The following is a 19,832-nucleotide window of genomic DNA, read 5'->3' on the forward strand; positions in this document are numbered from 1 at the left end:
CCCCTGGGAAGTTGTTACACCTGACTACAAACACTAGAGAAAATCCAAGTGAGAAACGTTCATCTACTGTTCAGGGCAGTTGTTTTGGTTCTCTGGCCAGGAGCTAACAAATCCCAGCCTTTTCTGGGGCAGGGTGGTCTGTGTGTCCCCATGGGCACGGTACAAACCCAACAAAAGTCTTACTCTTTCTCAGTCTCACTCCTTGTGGGCAGAGCTAACAATTGCGGGGATTGGGGCCAGCAGAGGCTTCAAGAGATCAACTGGGCAACTCCTTTCCAGGTGAAGCACAGGGTTCAGAGAGGAAGCCACTTGTGTGGAGCTCAGAGGTGTTCAGTGGCCACTCTGGGACCTTGGCCTGTCTCATCCCACTGACAGCTCTGCTCTGAGGATTGCTGAGCGCTCTTTGTGTTCTACCCCGCAAGGAGAGCACAAAGGAAGGTTTAATCAGCAGCAGAAGAAGCATACCCAATCCCAGCTCAGCTCTGACAGCTCTGAGGATGCCTCCCCATGGTGCTGGTTTAAGCACAGCCCCAGGCGGTCTTCAGCATCTTAGGCTTCTTAGGCAAAGCTGGGAGCTCCAGGCTTCCTCTCTAGATAGGCAAGGGATTTCCATATTAATAAGCTGCCCTCATTGGAATGTCAGCTTCTCTCTCAGAATCCCTCAAGTGCCTCTGAGAGGAACTTACTTCTTAGAAGGGAATTACAGTCTCAAACTGAAGGCTTTTGCCCTTCAGAACATGCAAAGGTCACAGAGTTCAGCTGTATACTTCCCCAGGCAGGTGTTTCCCTAAGTGGGATTTGCCTCTGCTGTACCCATTGCCACCCTCAGCCCATGCCCCACTGCTCCCTCCTGCACCACTGCCAAACCCTCTGCACTGCCTCAGTCCAACAGTTTCTCTGTGGTGCTACCAGCACAATTACTTAAATGGAAATTCTGCTTATGCAAGGTCCCTGCATTGCCCTTGGGATCAAGTGAGATTTCAGTTTCAAAGCATTCACTCTGGACTCCCCTCCCTGGGCTGTAGGTTATCCTGAGCTAGATTTGTAGCTTCTTTCTTGTTCTCTTCCAGAGAGGTGGGTATTTGCTGATAAGTCAAATTGTTCAGGTCATCTTCCTCCAAACTCTCTTTAAGGTCTTCAGGGAAGGAGATTCTCCACCAGTGTCCCTTTTATGAACACCAGCAGATTCTTGAAATGAAGGGCTACATTGACTACAATGTCAGCAGAATTTAATTAGAAATTGAAAGACCTTTTAAATATCACTTGTTCTTCTAGAATGTTTGATTATGTGATCTATAGCAACCCAGACTTAGGGACTTCTATGAGTATATCATGGCATTTGCTGGACTGAAGCTCAGCTTTTCCAAACAAGAATTTATAAATCACAGGACAGGAGGAGACAATAGCAGAAGGGCCCAGTAGGGACTGAGCCTGTGAACTTAGCAACTTCAGTGATCAAAGTGGAAGGACCACTTTGTAAACTTAGAAGGCTTTTCTATGTCAAGATTTCTGAAGCCTTAAAGCATGCCATTTCTATATTAATGCTTTCTTCTTCCAGCCCCATTTTATTTTTATTTTATTTTCATGGTTTTATTATGAAAGCTAAAAAAAGATTGCTTTGGATGGTCCAGCTATATTTTCTACTTAGACTTATTGCTTCTTTATTAAATACACATTCATGTACTGACTTGATGAAAGCTAGTCTCGATGCAGGCTCATTTATATATGACAGATGCGTGTAATAATAAGTGATCACGTATAGGTTTATAATAGCATCTTCGAAGAACTGACACTCCTGTGCTTCAGGGCTTATGAACGAATTTTACTCTTTGGTTGGTGCCTCCAGAGAGCACACTTGGGTGTTTGCGGGTTGGAGGATGAATCTCATTCCTTAAGTTACCCTCCATGTTTCTTTAGTTAGTGGGGAAGGGTTCCAAGTCACATAGCCTCGACGGATTCTTTCTTCCTCCTCACTTCAGCTTGTTCCATGAGTACTTGGCTATGTGGTTCCAGCCAAGTGGGCCTCAAGGATGGTGTGTTGATGGTAGCGAGAGAGGCGGCTGCTAATATATCAGTGAAACAAGTACTGTCTTGAACATGCCTTAGCCACAAGTCACATCTCCAGATTTATGCAAAACCTGATTTCTCTTTGTAATAGCAGTTCACTCTGTGTCAGAAAGAGGTTAAATTGTTTTATGGAAAGAAATATTCTGACAAAGTAACCAAGTTTAGATAAATGAGTTGAAAGGTTAACACAGTGTCAATATTTTGTAGTACTTGCTGAGAATGACCTAGGGAGAGGGAAACAAGGGAAATTGTAGCTGTCAGTATTCGGCATGGACAGCCTGCCACAGTACCTTTCAGTAGGAATTGCTCTGCACTGTGTGATGAGAGGGTGCTCGTGCGAAATGATTTCCCTCCTGTCTGTACTTGACACTTTTGTGTGAATGTGCTGCACCCTTCACTGACAGATTTTCTAAGTCTGCTTTCTTTTCAGGGATGCAGAAGTTTGAGAAGGCTCCCGAGTGGAAGGTGATCTTTAATGCTGATTCTCCTGGGATGGTCAGGTCCAAAGTGCCTGGCTCTGAATCCCCACTGATGCAGTGCTTGGCAGGTGAGAGCCACTGGGGAAATGAGCACACAGGGAATGGGATGTGAGTAAAACACAAGAAAGTGCACCATTAAAACCATAATGAGGAAGCACAGGTTGTCAAACTCATTATGACTCGATTAATTTTCACCATGTTTATTCCACCCATAATTTCATTGTAGGGCTCATAGCACATCTACTAAATGGCAAGAAGTACATGAGATACTAGGAGACAAATGAACACATTTAGTTCGTTACAGAGATACTTAGGGTATGTTTCTGTCTATGGTAACCATGAGGTAAGAGGTCGTACTAACAGCTAATATTTACCGAGCATGTGTCTTTACATGGATTATCTCATAACCTTACCACCATTCATATGAAGTAGCCATTGTGATCCCAAGTTACAGGGAGAGTGTAAGTTCAAGGGCACAGAGCTAGCAAGTGACAGAGCTTCAATTCAGAGTCAGCCTAATGGATATTAAACCTACAGTCTTAACCATTATTGCATTATGCCTCCTTTGGTAATGAAGTGGTTTAGTTGTTTACGAGCACTCTAGCATAAATCTGTTTTGGATCTCTGCTCTGGCTCTGCTGAGCATATGCGGCTCATAGCACAAACACAATGTAGGTTGTGAAGAAGGAGCTGACAAAAAAAAAATAGAGAATGAATGGTATTTGTAGGGTCCAGGGCGGTCATGGCGAACCTATGGCATGGGTGCCGCAGCAGGCTGTTTGCAACATTGAAAGCTCTAAAAGGTTCACCATCCCTGGTCTAGAATGGAACCGGGGTGGGGGGATGAGCAGACATGAGGAGCACCCACATGTGCACTCACACACTGTGACACAACTTGCAGAGTCCTGTAGAAGGAGGTGAGCAGAGAGGACAGGTCCCTTTGTTAGTCAGGAGATGGTTTATGTATCTAGGATAAACTTGGGGATGGAAATGTGGTATCAGGGATAGGTAAGAGTTGAGCAAATCCACCATGTCAGGAGGGTCTAGCAAGGTAGTGTCCTGTCAGACAAATGAAAGAGGGCCATGCAAGACAGGAAATACTTGTGATCCATGGGAATTCAGGCAGTCAGCACTGTGGCAGAGTCCTTGGGCTGCCATCACTAAGTACCATAGAGCAGGTGGCAATGAAACTTATTTCCCAGAATTCAACAGGCTGAAATTCTGAGGGCAAGGTCTGTTGTCTTCTTGGCTCATAGACAGACTGCTGTCTTCTCCCAGGTCCTCGCATGGTTTTCCCCTGTGCCTGTGTCTGTGTCGTGGTCTCCTTTCTTAGAAGAACACTAGTCGTATTGGATTAGGGCCAACCCCGATGACCTTACTTTTCACTAAGTCACTTCTTTGAAGACTTCCTCTTTAAATTTAGCCAGACTCAGAGGTGCTGGGGTCAGGATCTGAACATATAAATGATGTGGAACACATTTTAAGCCATATTAAATATCTAGGAGATCCTACAGAAGGTGGAAGGGCTACTTAAGAGGAAGGAAAACCAAGGCATTGTGGCAAAGAAAGAGGTAGATACTGTGGAGAGAGGAAGGGACCAGGTAAAAAAGCTACGTTCCTAAAGGTCCAAGCAGTACAGTGGCGAATATGAGGGAGGTGTAATACAGTGGGACACAAGATGACATTGTGCTTGGGGCCATGGCAGCCGACCTGGGCCTGGGTCAGGCTCAGCCAGAGTGGACAGTACTGTTCTAGGTTACTGATCCAGAACTCTTCCTGCCATACTGATTGGCTTTGTCCCTGAGCTTGAAGCAGAGATTGCAGTGATGACCAAAGTCACACAGTTGAGTAAAGGTAGGCTTCAGGTCCAGAAACAGGTGAGCCAGAGTGAACTGCTTTCTTTGCTTCTAAATGGGCTGGACAATGTGTGGATGAAAAGACTCAGCATTTGCTTCTCAGTGCCCAATTCATGAGGGAGCTGGACCCATACAACATCTAGGGGGACCACCTTCACAGCTGGGGTTCACCCCCACGGTTCCGTCTTCACAGGTCCACTCCCCACCTTCACAGTGAGGTTCTGACTTGTGCGCTGTCCTGTCAGAGGAAAGGAAAACACATCAGCCACCAGCTATATGGCTCTCCCTTGCCCTGAAGCTGGTGAAATGTGAGGAATCAGTTCTTAGCTTTGTCCCTTCATCTCTAAATTTACCTCTCGTGAGCACTTATGCAGACACTTCAGCAGTGTCTGTACCTCAAATGCTGCTTGCACATTTGTAAATTTTCTTTTTCCAGCCAACTCACATTTTTTTTTTTACCCAAATCTTCCATTCTTGGTATGAGCAGCTATCACTACTCATGAGCTTTACACAGCTGAACATGGCTCGGTTTAAGAAACTATGATTACTTCATTCATTCATTTAACCAACTCTGAGCCTTCTGTGTGCTGGGCACTGCGCTCCATGCCTGTGGTACAGGGAGAGCAAAGCAGACTTGGGCCTGCAGGGTGAAACGGGGCCTCTTATCTTGGGAGAACCCCTTGTAAGAAATGTATTGTCATGTCCCCCACCCCCGGGCCCACCTCAGCTGTCTGGTGAGGAGCACAACCTCAAACTCAGGGGGTCTCAGTGTGATCTCGGTGGATACCAGGCCTGGTCCTCAAAGTGGAGAAGTCCTGCACATCATGAGTCCGAATGTGTGTGCGGAGGTTGTGAGAGTGTGCCCGAGTGTCACCGTCTCGCTGAGGCTGGTGGTGACTGTTGCTCACATGTTTGCAGACTGCGCACAGGATGAGGCCTGCAGCTTCTTCACGGTGTTCACCACAGAGCCAGGGGTCACGTGTGATTTCTATGGCTGGACGAGCGACAGCTTCGCCTGTACCACTTCTGCCCAGGTGAGGCATGGTGTGAGGCTCCCTGGCTGTTCCATGTCAGACACACTCCAGTGCCACGGAGAGGGCTGAGGAGGCGATGGGGTGAGATGGTCACAGCTGATCTTATGGCCTCCCGTTCTTCAGAGACGGGACTTTGGGAACCGAAGCTGCACTAGGCCTGAGAGTGACTGCAGAGGCAGAGGCAGCAGTGTCACTTCCCAGGGAGTCACACAAGAGACAGCACTGAGCCCTCACTTCTAGTCCCCCCACCACTGGCTTCATAGAGCAGCGTGAGCCCACACGGGCAAGGTCATTGTCATGGCCCCCAACACTGCCTGTCCCTCCAAGTCCTAGATGGGTCTCCAGTGAAAACCAAAATGTCCCATCCTAATTTTCTGACTCCTAAGCCTGGTTGAATCTCCATTTTACATACATGTTTCATATGCATCCTCTGGAAAGTGTCCATGCACTTAGAACTTTTTAAATGCTAATATTTTCTCCCATGTGCTCCTTCTACCTTGATTTCCTCATGAGAGTTGGGATCTGGATCTGGATCTTTTCAGTGGTAGCGAAGCTGTTCATACCCTGGATGTGCATTATCCGCTTCCCATGCCCTCAGTTATGGCCATGCACACCTGTGACAGTTTTGTGAAATCACAGACACTAGTACATTGCACGCCCATGCACTTGTATGTGAAATTGGACTCAGAGTGGCATCCTGAAAGAGGTGGGGTTTCAGGGCCTTGAGCTGGGGTCTGTAGAGTCGGTAGCTACAGGATGTACAGAAGAGTGGTGGGGGAGCATTCCCAGCTCCACTACTTGCTTGTTGGTGTTTAGGTCCTTGGTCCCTCAGAGTCCCCACATCTTCCACAGGATAATAATGGTATCCACATTGTAGGATCATTGTGAAGACTGAATGCCTTCTTATGTGGAACATCTCAGAGAACAGCTGCAGGGAACATTCTCAATGACCATATCATACTTATCATACCCTTCTCAACTCGGGCTAGCAGGAAATCCCATCCGGAGTATCACGAAGGCTCCTGGGCTTGCAGTGCCCTGTTGGGGGTGAGGGCAAGGCTGGGATATTGGTCATTGTGGTCAGCCCATCATGCCCCACGCTGGGGTCTGCAGTCCCAGGTCGTGCTTTAGTCTTCTCAGCTTTGCTGCTTCTGGGCCAGGTTTGGGCTGTGGGGTATGAGGGACTCTTTACAGGAGCCCCTGTGCCTTGTGTTTAGCCTCCCCTGGGCCAGTCATCTTGGCTTCCCGCTGCCCCTGCCCTGCCAGGGAACAAGCACAGAAGGACCAAAGGTTCCACTGCAGTCTGCAGTAGCCCCTTCCTGCTGTGCTTTCCAAAGTCACCTCACCCATGAGCTCAGGCTGCCTGAAAAGCTTGGGCTGTTACCTTCCAATGGCCTGTGCTCTTGCCTCTCTCTCCATCAGTACCCCAGGCAATTCAGAGTCTGACAACCAGGATGAGAGAGCAAAATACCAGGTTGAAAACACAAACACACGTAGCCAAATTTCTCCCATATACCCACGGGGAAGAATTGCTCAGCATAAATCACAAGAGAGGTCAGTGGTGACTAAGACTGTGAAGCCTCTAGAAGTGCGAGCTCACCGTTTCTAAGTGTGCGAACCTTCCCTGGATGGAAGCTATGGACCTCCGTGTTCTCCCGGGAGCTGGCCTCTTCCTCTTTTCCTTTCATCAGTCCTGCTCTCACTGGACCTCGGCTAAACGTCTGCTTGATTCCGGTGCTCATGTCTACTGTTTCCTCCCTTAAAATCTACCCAGCTAATTCTTGCTCATACACCAGAACCTTACCCAGATTTGCTTTTCCTGGGGGACATTCCCAAGTTCTGCTGCTCCACAGAACTATTCACTCCTCCTCTGAAAACACCTCCTTCTAATCGTCTGGCTCTTTACAGCTCACACTCTGGGCTGATTTACTGCTTCCATGTTTGTCTGCTCCAGTAAGCTAGAAGAAACTAATGAGTAGGAATCTTTCCCTTTTTATCTCATGGTCCCAGTGCCTGGCTATGGTTAGTTTGAAAAATGTATGTTGAACGAACCACAAAGTGTCAGGGGATATTGATGTGCCTTCGTTCCATTTGCAGAAACAAGATACTCTGGAGAGCCTGCAGGTCTCTGACTTCGGAAGCCTTAGGTGCCAGGTGAAAGTGAGGAACCACAATCAAGAATCTCTGGCTGTGTTTTTGAAAAAGGGTAGGTTGGTGAAGCTGGATGCCTCAGGGGCCCTTGTGTCTGGAGCCGTTTTCTGGGAGGGTGTTTTGTGGGGAGCAGACCGTCCTCGTCTGACTCCATGCCTGAACCAGTGTCCTGGCGTCCATGCTACAGCTGGCTCCTCCTACTGCCTCCTGCAGAGAGCATTCTGTCACTAGCTGCAGTGGGTTTCACAGCACGCTCAGCTCACTTGTGCCATCTGATTCCACCATCACCCCGTCTGTGGGGTGTGAGCCTCACACAGCAGATGAGCCTCTAAGCCACAGTCCAGACAGAGCCCAGATGCGGAGAATCCTGGCAGAACTCAGCAAGTACAAACTGTGGGCCCTCATGTAAGGCCCTGATGCCACTTGTGATGCTGGTGTCCCAGTGGGGCCTGGGATCAGCTCTCTGCAGCTGTCCCCCAACCCTGGCCTTCTGATTCCTTCAGCTTCTCCTTCTCCACTCTCACCAGACATTGCCAGACTTCTTCCTTCCAGTCACCTGAACCCCTAAGGGCTTCTTCCTCTTCCAGGCCCTGTGCTCAGGGGACCGATCTATGTGCAGCACATGTGCATTACATGGGGGAGTAGGAACCACTGATTGAAGTGCTGATACTGAGCCAGTAAATGTGGTAGAGCAGGGTCCTGCATTCCTAGTAATCTCTCTGAGGACACTTCTGGTGTGGGACCACACTTTGAGCAGCAAGAAGTTCGCATGTTGTAGTTCACAGCCCACTTTCCTGTTCAGCTTTTTATTTCGCCTTCACAGCAACTCTTGCAAGAAGGTAAAAAGGAGAGCAGAACATCCTTTAGTACACAGTCACTCTGTTGGTCATCTGAGGAGCCAGACTTAAATCTCAGAGTGACTGTGTCCTCTTGCCCCACCATGCAGAGGGAAGCAGGCCACCCTCTGGCAGTAGGTAACATGTGAGGGATGAGCATAGGCCTTCCCACAGTCCTGTGGCCTGTGCTCTTCTGCCCTGCCCTGCCCTGCCCTGCCCTGTTGGCCTCCTGCCCCTGTCCATCAGGGCCATGGACTTGCCAGTAACATGGAGCTTGGTCCTGCATGTGGTTTGTGGCTCTCCCTGCAGTCCTTGCTCTGGGCCTTCACTTTCCTGGGGTTTAGGGCTCAGCCAGGATGCGGGAGTCACCTTTGCAGGGTGAGCTCCAGCTCTGCTCTGTGCCATATATGTGATCCCAGACATGTTCCTGGACATTCTAAACCTCCATGTCCTTACCAGTAAAGCCGGAGTCCTACGGGGATCCAGGCTATCAGGTTGCAGTAAAGTGACCCATGGGAAGTGCTCAAGCACTGGCATGAGGCGAATAGCTCAAAAGTGCAGGACATTTCTATGACCATTTCTTCCTTGCTGACAAATTTCCTGCTGGCCAGTGCTGTAGCTGTGGAACAGAAGAGTCGGTGGGAGCTGAAACTGGGACCTGGATTGGGGTAAAGGGAGTTTGGCTGTCAGTCTCTGAAATCTATAGCATAGGGCAGATAGTTTGGGCTCAGCTGCAGACTTATGCTGGAAGATAGTGCCCTGGCCTGGCCCCACCTTCCCAGCTGCCACAGCTGCCCTTAGCCAAGGCAAGGACAAACATCTCTCCTCCGGTCCTCCTGTACCCAACACCTCTGCCTTCACCTTGGAATGTGTTTGGGGGCCAGAGACCGCTGAGCTCAGGTTTCTTTGCTCCGTGCCAGATCACTAAAATTTCAGCCTGAGTGTTTATTCTAATGACAGTATTTTTACCATCTGTCTTTAAAAATAGCAAAGCATAGGGATGATTTTCTAAAAAAATAAAAATTAAAATAAACAAGTAACCCCTACTAAAAATATTCTTTAAAACCATGATTTAGCTTTTGATTACATTCTTAAAAGTGCAATTGTGTTTCTTAAATGATTGTTATTTTCTTCTTCTCCCCACCCCTAAAAGTGGAAACCTAGGGGGAAGATTATAGAGAAATTGAGACACTCCTAGGTGCCAAGATAAATCAAGGGCAGAAATGAGCTTCCTTTTGTTTTGTTCTGGACTTTGGTTTACAGCAAGCCACACAGCGACCCCACTCTGACTCCTGGCAAGCTGGAGAGAGAAGGTGGCCAGAGTTGGCCTGGACTCCAGGCTCCTGCCTCCCCTGACCCCTGTCTCTGATCAGAAATAGCCTCTCAGTGTTACTGAAAGCTCAGACTCTTTTCTGTAAAATCTGAATGACATGTCACAGCCAAGGAGGAAAGCAGGCATTTTCTGAACAGTCCTTGGCACCTGAAGGCAACTAGTTCTGTCAGTCACACCTGTCACTTTACATGGTCCAAAGGATGGGCAAAAATTCAGAGCTTTGACCGTATCTCAGTTCCATTTGCTCTCATGTCATGGCTGTGGGCCTTGGACCTGGACAGTGTGTGTGATCTTTCAGAATTAGAGGAAATGAGTGTCAGAGAGTTCCTCAGTTTGCCTACCTCAAACCCTCATTATACTGATGAGGCCTAGAAAGGGGCAGCATCTTGCCCCCCACCACATCCGGGCAGGCTGTACCCCCAGTCTGAACAACCTCTGTGGCCTGGTCTAGTGGCCAGTGGTCTAGTGTTGTCCTGTGGAGGCGCCTGTGCCTGCACATCTCTTAACTCAATGGTGGAGAACCTATGGGACCTGTGCCACAGTGGGCTATTTGTTATCATTGAAAGCTCTAAAAGATTCGCCATCTCTGCCTTGACTCATCATGGGCAGCTCCGTGCGGCAAGCCTGTTGTAGGCAATGTGGCTGTAGGTGTGAGCAAGCAGTCACCAACCCACGAAAAGATGGATGCAGCAGTAAGATCATTTCAGAGGGTGTCCAGGGTGAAAACGAGAGTGAAATGGGACACGGATTCAGGAGCCTCCAAGGGAGGGGCGCATAACTAGCGTGACCCCGCTTCCCTGTCTGCCAGGTGTTCACACTGATCTACGTCACAGCAACCAGAGCAGGCCAGCGGAAGGGGACGGGGAGAATACAGGGACAGCCAGGGCACGGTGCCTCTGGGTGTATTTAGAGCTTAGTAGCTATTTCTGGCAATCATAAAAATAACAATAAAGGTGAGTTTTGTAGATGAACGCTTAGACCTTCTTACGTGTGAGGGGCATCTGTCCAGGTCTTCTGAGTCTAGGACTGAAGCCTTGGCTGTCTCCACCTCTGTCACTCACTCAGCCAAGTCCAGCAGTTTTGTGACAATATTGTTTCCTGGCCTATCCTCTGTTCAGCATGTCTAGGGCCAATGCAACAGACTGTGTTTGCAATTAGCAAGCTCTGCTCAGCTCCACAGAGTTTTGAGGCCTTTTGTATCTTGTTTTTTTTTTGCCTTTCTTCAGGCCAAGAATTCACCACGGCAGGCCAGAAAAACTTGGAACCCACTGGTTTCCAAAACTCACTCTCTGGATTGTACAGCTCCATGGTGTTCTCAGCCTCCGGAGCCACCCTGACCGATGTTCACCTTTTCTGTCTTCTTGCCTGTGAAAGCAGTGCCTGCTGCGATGGCTTCATCCTCTCGCAGATCCCAGGAGGTGAGGCTGGCAAGAAGGACTGGGCCTAACATGGGGTGGGGAACAAACAGAGACACAGCAGCCAGAACACATGTGGCACAGGGGACTTCAGGGAGACGACCGCCACAACCAGGAAGAAGGTACTACTCGTACATACCAGGCCAGATCCCAATCCGGCCCCTTCCGCATGTGGCCCACTGTGCTAGCCACTTCACAGGATGTGTTCTCATTGCTACGTTCAGTTCTACAAGCCCAGAAACTGGAGTTCTGAGAATTTAAGTCATTTTCCTCAGAGCCATTAGGCTTGCTAAGTGATGGAGCTGTGCCTTAGCCCGAGGACATCCACAGCAGCATTCCCCTGCCACCCAGGAGGTAGGGCTGGTCACACTTGGTCAAAAAATTTAACTCATTCCTGTTGCCTGTGATGATTCAGTCTATAGTCATCTTTTGCTCGCTTACTGTGTTCCAGGTCCTGCGCTCCATAGGACAGCTGTTCCCAATTGTCTTTCAGCAGGGGGCACACTCCTATTTATACAAATAGGGACTTGGTAGAGTGGCTTGATGGTTGAGCAGGACTTTGGTGCTGTGGGCCTGGTTCTAGGATCTGTAGTCTTGGATAAGTGGCTCAAACAAAGTTGGCATCTCCTTGTCCATGAAATAGGGAAGGATATCTACTTGTTAAAAGATAATGGACACAACACGAGGGCAATGGTTTGTTCCCTGGGGTTAGTGCTGACTTAGTAGCTTAGAAACAAGAGGACTTAGCTGTCTCCAGCAGCGTCATCTCTGCCTCCACCTGGGCGGCATCAGACTGTGACCCAGGGGTGACTGGTGGCATTGAAGTTATGGGAAATTCTGAAGACTGAAAAAATGGAAATAACCTGATACATCTTTAGCAGTGAACAATGCATTTAATACATTGCCACATATATGTAGTCCAACGTGATGGGCAGTAGGAACAGGAAAAAGGAGCTTTGTGTCTGGAGAGAGGCAGAGTGCACCATGACATTCATCCGTTCTCTCATTCGTGCCTGCTGTCATTAGCCAGAACGTGTTGAGCCCACGCTGGCCCGGCTCTGTAAACACGGCAGAATATGGGGCGTGTCCAGCAGAGGTGCAGAGTGGGCAGAAGGTGAGAGAAAGGGGACCTGGTGGTCAGGAAAGGCCTGTGAGAGAGGAGGAACGCGGCCAGGCTCTGTAGCAGGGATAGTACGGAGGATGACAAAGAAGGAGGAGGAGTCTGGTCCATACGGGCTCTGCTCTGTGAGCAGAGCTGGGCAGGGAGATGCCGTTTTGAAGGACATTAACAACTGAGGCGGCATTTTGGGAGGCAGCTGTTTTTATAGTGCCTTCGTTCATGTCCTCGGGCTGTGACCCCTTCAGCACCTCCAGGTCGCTCCCTCAGGCACAGGTTAGAGAGGTCCCTCCTGCGAGGCCCTTCACCTGCGCCTGCCCAGAACTGCTCCTTCCTTGCTGGCTCTTCCGCTCTGTGGCAGCCCAGTGTCTTCTCTGGCTCCCGGCTCTGAGGCACATGCCGTGTTCTCAGCCCCTCTCCCTTCCTCAGAGCTCAAAGAGCAGGTCCAGCAGAGCTGAAGGCTCCCAGCCTCCTTCAGATTCCATCCTGTGCTCTCCTTCCCTGCCAGCTCCAGGCCCCTCTTCATGCTTTCCACTCCTTCATCACCTGACGCACAACCCACTTCCCCGAACCTGCCGGGCAGATGAGGACTCCCCTAGGCTTTGACACGGACGTTTGTCCTCTGTCCCTGTGACAGCACATGAGCAGGTGCAGAGCAGAGTCAGTAGACCTAGCGAGGCGGTGACACGCCCAGTGCCCCAATCCCAGAGATCGGCACAGTGCACTGGACTCGGCTTTCGTGATTCATGGCACCAAGGGCTTGTGCTTTGCCCTCCCGCCTTCACTCCCTCTAATCTCAGATCCCAAGGAAAGAAAGGGTGATAGTTCATGAATAGGCTCTGAAAAAAGGTAAACATCATCGTGAAAACATGTAGCACGAGTTTTCCCTTATTCACGAAGACTTAAGTAGTGAACAATTTGTAGGGTTAACAACTGTCCCAGTGGAGGAACAGCATAAGCCAAGGCCATGAGGGAAGCGTGTGCGTGGCAAAGACAAGGATTGTGAGTCAGCTGGGGTCACCGGAGCAAGGAGAATGAGCGAGGGGAGGGGGCCTTGGCTGGTGAAGAGACAGGAGGGTGAGGCAGGGCAGGCCACAGAGAGCCTTGTAGCCGCACTGGCAACTATTTTTGCATTCTAAGAACAGTTGGAAACCATTGTAAGTTTTAAGCAAGGAAGTGTCACACTCCACTTGGATCTTAAAACCAGCACTCCAGCTGGAGGGTGGAGGTGACAGAGAGGGACTTAAGTGGGGAGGGAGGTCAGTGATGGGCAGTTGCAATGGACCAGTAGGAGGGGTAACGTAGGCTAGGAGATGGCAGGGTAGGTCTGAAGCAAGACACTGTGCCCTGTCTTTAGGAAGCAGATGCAGCAGGGTGAGGGATATGGGGATCCAGGAAGGGGGAGGTGTTGGGGATCAGTCTTGAGTGTCTAGCTTTCCACCAGGGAGGGTGGTCTGGTCCTATGACAGTAATGGAAGATATCAGTGATGGATTTGGTGATGGAGAGGGATATTTAGAAAGGTCCTCGGTCCATGGGATATGCTAAATTTAGAGCACCTTTGAGACATTCATAAACTGTCTTTTGGGCTCTGCAGTTTCAGAGGGAAATCCGGTCAGGAGATGTTCATGTATGGAGTAGAAGTACTGCAGGAGTACCACAAGGCATGGGCATGGCGGGATTTTCTCGGAAGAGAGAAGCAAAACAGTGAGAATATTCAGGGGTGGGCCGTGTCCAGTAAACACGCAGAGAGAGGGGGGAAAATTGCAGAGAGGGACACACAAGCACCCACAGGAGAGGAGGCGGCCTGGAGCAGGGGCCAGGTGGGAACTGCAGTGGGAGGTGGTGAGTGCAAAGCACGGTGGGATCCTGAGTGCTGCTGAGGGCTCGGGAAGTGGAGAGTGAGAACGCGGCCATGAGCGCACAGCTGTCAGTTGGCGGTAGCTGAGTGAGGGTGATATGGAGGGCTGGGGCAGGAACACAGATCAAAGAGATCCCCAGAACTCCTCCTATGCTCATAGTTACGCGGTGTGGACACGTGTTAGTGTTCAGATAGGGGAAAGTGTGTCACACACACACACACACCTTTATGCACACCGTGTTTAGAAACCCTTTAATCAAACCAAGGATGACTCTTTTAACCAGCTGCCTCTTCTGTGAATGCCAAGGTCTCCCCAGATGCTCGATTACTTACTTACCAGACCACATGGTCTTTCGAGTTGGAAAGGTTGATTACATTTTCCTTAAGATCATCTATGGAAAAATAGTGTTGCTCTGTGGAACAGTCAGCCCACAGTCCTTTTTTTCAGTGATATTTCTGGCTGGCAGTTTGCTTGCTTTCCCTCCACATTTAATCTGTGGTCTGTGCATTCTGCACATGGATCACCTCATGGCTCTGACAGCTAAGCCCTCTTGGAGGTACCCACAAAGGGTCTGGATGACACCCTCTTCAGGCTCACATGGGGGCACGCACGTCTGGGGTTTTAACTTACAGGGCTTTGGCTGGATCTGCTGACGACCAGGAACAGACTCCCACCACATCCTTCCACCACAGCCTGCAGTCACTTAACTCTCTGGTGATTCCCCTGTCCTCTTCCCCTCCTAGCTGTTCCTCCCAGAACCCTCCAGCTTCCTCCAGAAGCCAACCTCAAGTGGTCGTTTCTACACATAGTTATTAGTCTAACTTCTCAAGGCTCTGAACCTATATTTTAGTTGAGGCTACTTGAATGTGGGTCTCGGCGGAGACTCGTGTGACACTTCACGAGTGTCCCTGAGGCTGGTTGGTGTGGTTGGCATGGTGACCTTTGTTTCCAGCTGGACCCCGGCTCATGGACCACCAGATTTCTCACCAACACTCTAGCTCTAGGAGTCACATGGATGTCCTGAGCCGGAAGCAGGACAAGGGCTTGTTTGTTTAGCTCTGTCTCTCTGCTGGAGAGGCTGGGGGAGAGAGAGTGGAGAGTGGCGAATGGGAGGGAGGCCAGACCACAGTGTTAGGGCTTCCTCTGAAGCCTATACTGCCTCTGGGCTCCATGGCTGGTTCTCGCTCCCCACTGGCCATTCCACTGTTGCTCTGTAACCAGAAAAAACCATTCCCCCTTTCCATGCCCCAGTTTTCTCTTCTGTAAAACAAGGGGGCCTAACTGGGCCAGTGAAAGGGCTGTGCACCAGAATCTTCTGTGCGTGTTCAATAGACATTAATTCCCAAAGCCCCTAGCCTGTGACCAACTGAGGACAAAGGTCCACCCACATTTGGGGCCTGGGTGTGAGCATTTTTAAAACTCTCCTTGCAGTTTCTTTCTTTTTTTTTTTTTGTCGCCAGTCTGAGCACATGGTTTGGGATCCCTTTAGTGGCATTAGATGACCTCTAAGGGCATTTTGGGAACAGAACTTGGTTTAAAACCAGGCTCTGGAGTTGCAGTGTCTGTGTCTATACCCAAACTGTTGTCACCTGTTCCCACCTACAAGGCCAGGCAGAGGGGAGTGTCCGAGGGGCCCTGCTGCTTCCTTCTTACATCTCTCCTTGTGCCTCCACAGGGCCCCTGGTCTGCGGCCTGCTGAGCTCCCCCGACGTCCTCCTTTGCAACACTGCAGACTGGACAGACTCCTCCAAGGTGCAGGCTAACAACACTGAGTGTTGTGGGGTGACCTATGAGCAGGGGTCCCACCAGGTGACATTTCGTCTAGGAGGCCAGGAGTTCAAGAAAAGTAAGTCTCTGGCTTGCGTCATCCTTCCTTCCAAATTGCTCCTCTGCTGGCCAGTGAGGCCCTCTGCTGTTTCCTGAGCCCTCTGAGGAAACTACACTTGAGAAAAGAAAGCCAACGATGTCAGGGATGCTTCAGAGAAAGCAGCTTTCCTGGAACTGGCCCATCACCGACTCAGTCAACAGCATAAACCTCAGGCATGCCCCTTCCCTTTTGTTCTTTCAGGAGCTCTTCGGGCTTTTCTTTTTCACTAGAGCCAGAAGGCATGTCTTTGATGACCTGTGCCACCCCTCAATTCAGAGATGGTAGGAGTGCCCTAGTCAGGCCCCATTTCCACCTCCTGGCCTCTGAGAGCCTCTCCATGGACGCACAGAAGCAGGGCCTTTAGCCATGTCCTGCAGCTGGCTAGGCCAGTGTCACTCACGGGGTCAGGCCCGCAGCATCAGCCGGGAACTGGGGTAGACGTGCAGATTCTCAGGTCCTGCATCCCCAGGGCCCAGGAGTCTGTGCTCCAAGAAATCCTCCTTCACCCTTGAAGTCAGTGTGGGAAGAGAGCAGGAAGCTGCTCACTTCCCTTCCAGGGACAATCACCCCCGAAACGTCTCCCACACTGGGAGTCCGGCCCACACCATGGCCGTGACTGTCTTTGCACAGCACTTCCAGGAGACCCTGCTGTTCCCAAAGTCCTCACTGTACAGCAAAAGAAACTGTGTCAAGAAATCCCCAAGGTTGCAGAGCTAGTGAGTAGCAGGCTGGGTCTGAAACCACATCCTGGCTCCAAAGCCAGGGTCGTGGCCACTGCTCCGTGGGCAGACAGACAACTGGTGGGAGAACAGGGGCTGACACAGTGTCAACCTTAGATAACATCACTGTCGATGTCTTTTTTCTTATTATTCACTAAGTTTATTGGTGCATTTTAGGTGTACATTCTAATCACATTCACTGTCTTTAGTGTTGGTTGTTGTTTCTTGTTATCATTTAAGAACTGAACCGTATACATGTCATTAATTTCTGGGTTCACAGCATTGAACATCAACCCTAGCATGGAAAATATATTCAACATCTGTGGCAGGCTCACCACACGGGTACCCAAACCTGGAAAACTATTTCAGAATCTGGTGGAATTCCATGAGGCTTAAATGATTTCTTCTGGTGTACATAAAATCAAATGGCTTATTTATGTGAGGATTACTAAACACCTGGTACTCATTGCTCTAAGAGGTAGCCCAAGGTGAAAGCAGGTATTTCCAGAAGGAATATAACATATTCCTGGGCAGTAAATCAAGAAGGGATTGCTTAACCCAGAGCATGTGCTTGGTATGTGCCCAAGATGTAAAGAATGTGCCTCAACTGGTCTTTCTGGAAAGGAGTAATTACTGAAAGACCTTTGAAGGCGTTGGATTCTTTCAGTGCCATGGGTGTGTGTATGAGAGAGAGTTTCAAGGGAAGTGGCTTACGATGAGGAAAGTTTTTACTGAGAACAATAGATAACAAATCCTTCTTTTCTATAATAAGAAATAGTGATTTAATTCTCACTAGAGGCGAGTGATAGATGGCCTTCCCTAACAGAAGATATTGTTGGAGGGAAAGAGGAATGAGGGTTCCAGGAATATGGACAACTGAAGGGGAAGCATAGAATGGATTAATAGAAGATGAGATATAGGAGGAAAAACCAAACCACGCCAGAGTTTGGCAGCAAACTCTATCCCTCCTAAAGCTTCCGAGAGCCAGCGTCTTTTCCTTTGAAGTAAGATAGCTGTAAAACAGACTCTGGAACAATTTCTGGATGCAAACACAGTGCAGATGTTAACCGTGTGCATAGCCTTCCAGGCTGTGTCTTCCCAACTGTGGCAGTAGCAACTCCTGACTCCTGGGGAGGCTGGCTGTGAGGGGAGGGTGCTTGAGGCATGCAGAGGAGTGCCTGGAACATGGCAGGAGGAGGGAGTGTGGAGCAATGGCTTGGGTTTTACTGTACCTGGAACAGAATCCTGCTTTCCCCCCAGCTCTGTGGCTTTATTTGAGGCACTTACCCAACCTGAGCCTCTGGATCTCCATCTACAGAGGGGGATGCTTTGTATGATCCTGAAAGGTGCTGGAGTGCCGCACAGGCTGTAGCAGGAGGTACTGTTCCTGGCTCCCAACTGTGCATCCTATGAAGCCTGCGCAGGGCACCTTGCTGTCCAGTCAGCTTGCTGATCCTGCCAAGGTCTGGGTCAGCAGCGGCTCTTTACTAGGGAATCAGCGGTCACTTAGGCAGCACAAGTGAACTGGTTGTTGCTACCTGTAGGAAATCACAACCCAACAGTATAGACAATGACAACGAACCTTTTAGAGCTTTCAATGATCCAAACAGCCCACTGCAGCACTCATGCCATAGGCTTGCGACCACCGGTGTAGACTAAATTCAAGGCAGGAAGCAGGTCAAAATCTGTACTCATTATGCAAAGTGCTTTCACATCCACCAGCTCAGTGAAGCTTTGGACAGTCTGATGAGAGCGCAGTTCAGAGCTGTGACATGATGTACTTCTTGTTAGTGCCATGGCTGGGGCTCAAATCTTCAGCTCTGGAGACCAGAGTTGCCTCCACCATGCCCCTCAGTGCCACATTCTGCTGATGTGGTCCCCACAAGACTTTCTGGAAGCAGAAAGTTGTTATGAGTTGTCTTTGTCATTGTACCAGCAAAGCCAGTATCTGGTCATGGAGACTCACCCCGCAGTGCCCTCTGTGCCTGGCTGCATTCCAGAGCTGTGCTACACATGCCAGGTGACAGGAAATTCCACTTCGAGGATTTTAAGGGGCTCCTGGGGGAAGAGGACAAGTGATCCAGGAAGGCTACCAGGTCAGGGCTGAGCAGCAGAGGTGAGTGGAGGAGAGCTGGTGGTGGTCCTCGCCAGTGGCCCCAGCCTTGCGTTCATCTCCTTCACTCAGTGCTAAATGCCTGCCACATAGGTGAGAGGTACCAGCCAGGGGCTGGACTCTAATGGTGGCCCACCTGGTTCCTACTGTGGGAGCTCCCGGGCTTGCTGGGGGCGACAGGTTGGGACATTACTAGAGTCCAGGGACCTCCTGTTTGCCACCTTAGTGGATTGACAGTGATTGTAGCCACACAGAATGCTGCGTCACTCACCTCTGCTCAGTGGTTAGACTCCACCCCAGGGGCAGCCAGTGTCTGCTGTCTCCCATATTTCTCATGAGTATCTGGGTGATTTAAACTATTGGCATTGGTTTGATCAGCTTTCTGGTTTCTAATAAAAATGGCTTAGAAGTCTTAGGGGCTGCATATGAATAACCTCACAATGTCTTGAAGTACAAACGAGTGAAAAACAGGCAGATGAGATGACCTTAATTGCATAAAGACTTAATATCTGGTAAGAGGAAAAGGCCTTGTCAGAAACGGGCCTGCATTCATTTTGAATGAATGCTTAGTAGTGCTACCTGGTGCCTGCTATTCCCGCACTAGGAGGCTGTTTGGTGTCAGTGACTCTCACTGTTGCATTCTTTTCTTGCAAGAGTCAGAGCGATGCCCACATCTGGAACAACTCCACGGACCAACACATGCATGAACTTCATGTTCATTGTGCTGCTGGGGTGGCTGGTGCGTTAGTAGGGGACGGAGGAGCTGGTCTACCTGTGGCTCCTCTCTGGGGGCCAGGGCTCTTGGACGGCAGCTTGCACTGGCTCTTCATGGCTCTTGGAGTGCATTCTCCAGTGTGGGGTCCTGCCTACTCCAAGGGCCGAGGTTAAACCTGACGGCCACAGGTGCAGCTCTTGGTCTCTCCACAGGAGTACTCTGTGGGTACTGAGGACTGCTGCATAGCTCCACCCACCCTGCAGACTCAGG

General features: G+C 49.8%; 1 protein-coding gene across 2 annotated transcripts in view; it reads left to right on the forward strand.

Moving 5' to 3' along the window:
• Tg (thyroglobulin) overlaps positions 1-19,832 on the forward strand; it is a 203,508-nt gene that overhangs the window by 47,639 nt on the left and 136,037 nt on the right. For both annotated transcript variants that reach the window (XM_010629590.1, XM_033760858.1), the window contains exons 23-27: positions 2,498-2,614; positions 5,321-5,436; positions 7,534-7,642; positions 10,983-11,174; positions 15,824-15,994. In XM_010629590.1, coding sequence (XP_010627892.1) covers positions 2,498-2,614; positions 5,321-5,436; positions 7,534-7,642; positions 10,983-11,174; positions 15,824-15,994 — 705 coding nt within the window. The remainder of the gene's footprint in view (positions 1-2,497; positions 2,615-5,320; positions 5,437-7,533; positions 7,643-10,982; positions 11,175-15,823; positions 15,995-19,832) is intronic.

Source organism: Fukomys damarensis, unplaced genomic scaffold (assembly GCF_012274545.1).
Source record: "Fukomys damarensis isolate Sample0158 unplaced genomic scaffold, DMR_v1.0_HiC HiC_scaffold_5, whole genome shotgun sequence".
Classification (NCBI taxonomy): domain Eukaryota; kingdom Metazoa; phylum Chordata; class Mammalia; order Rodentia; family Bathyergidae; genus Fukomys; species Fukomys damarensis.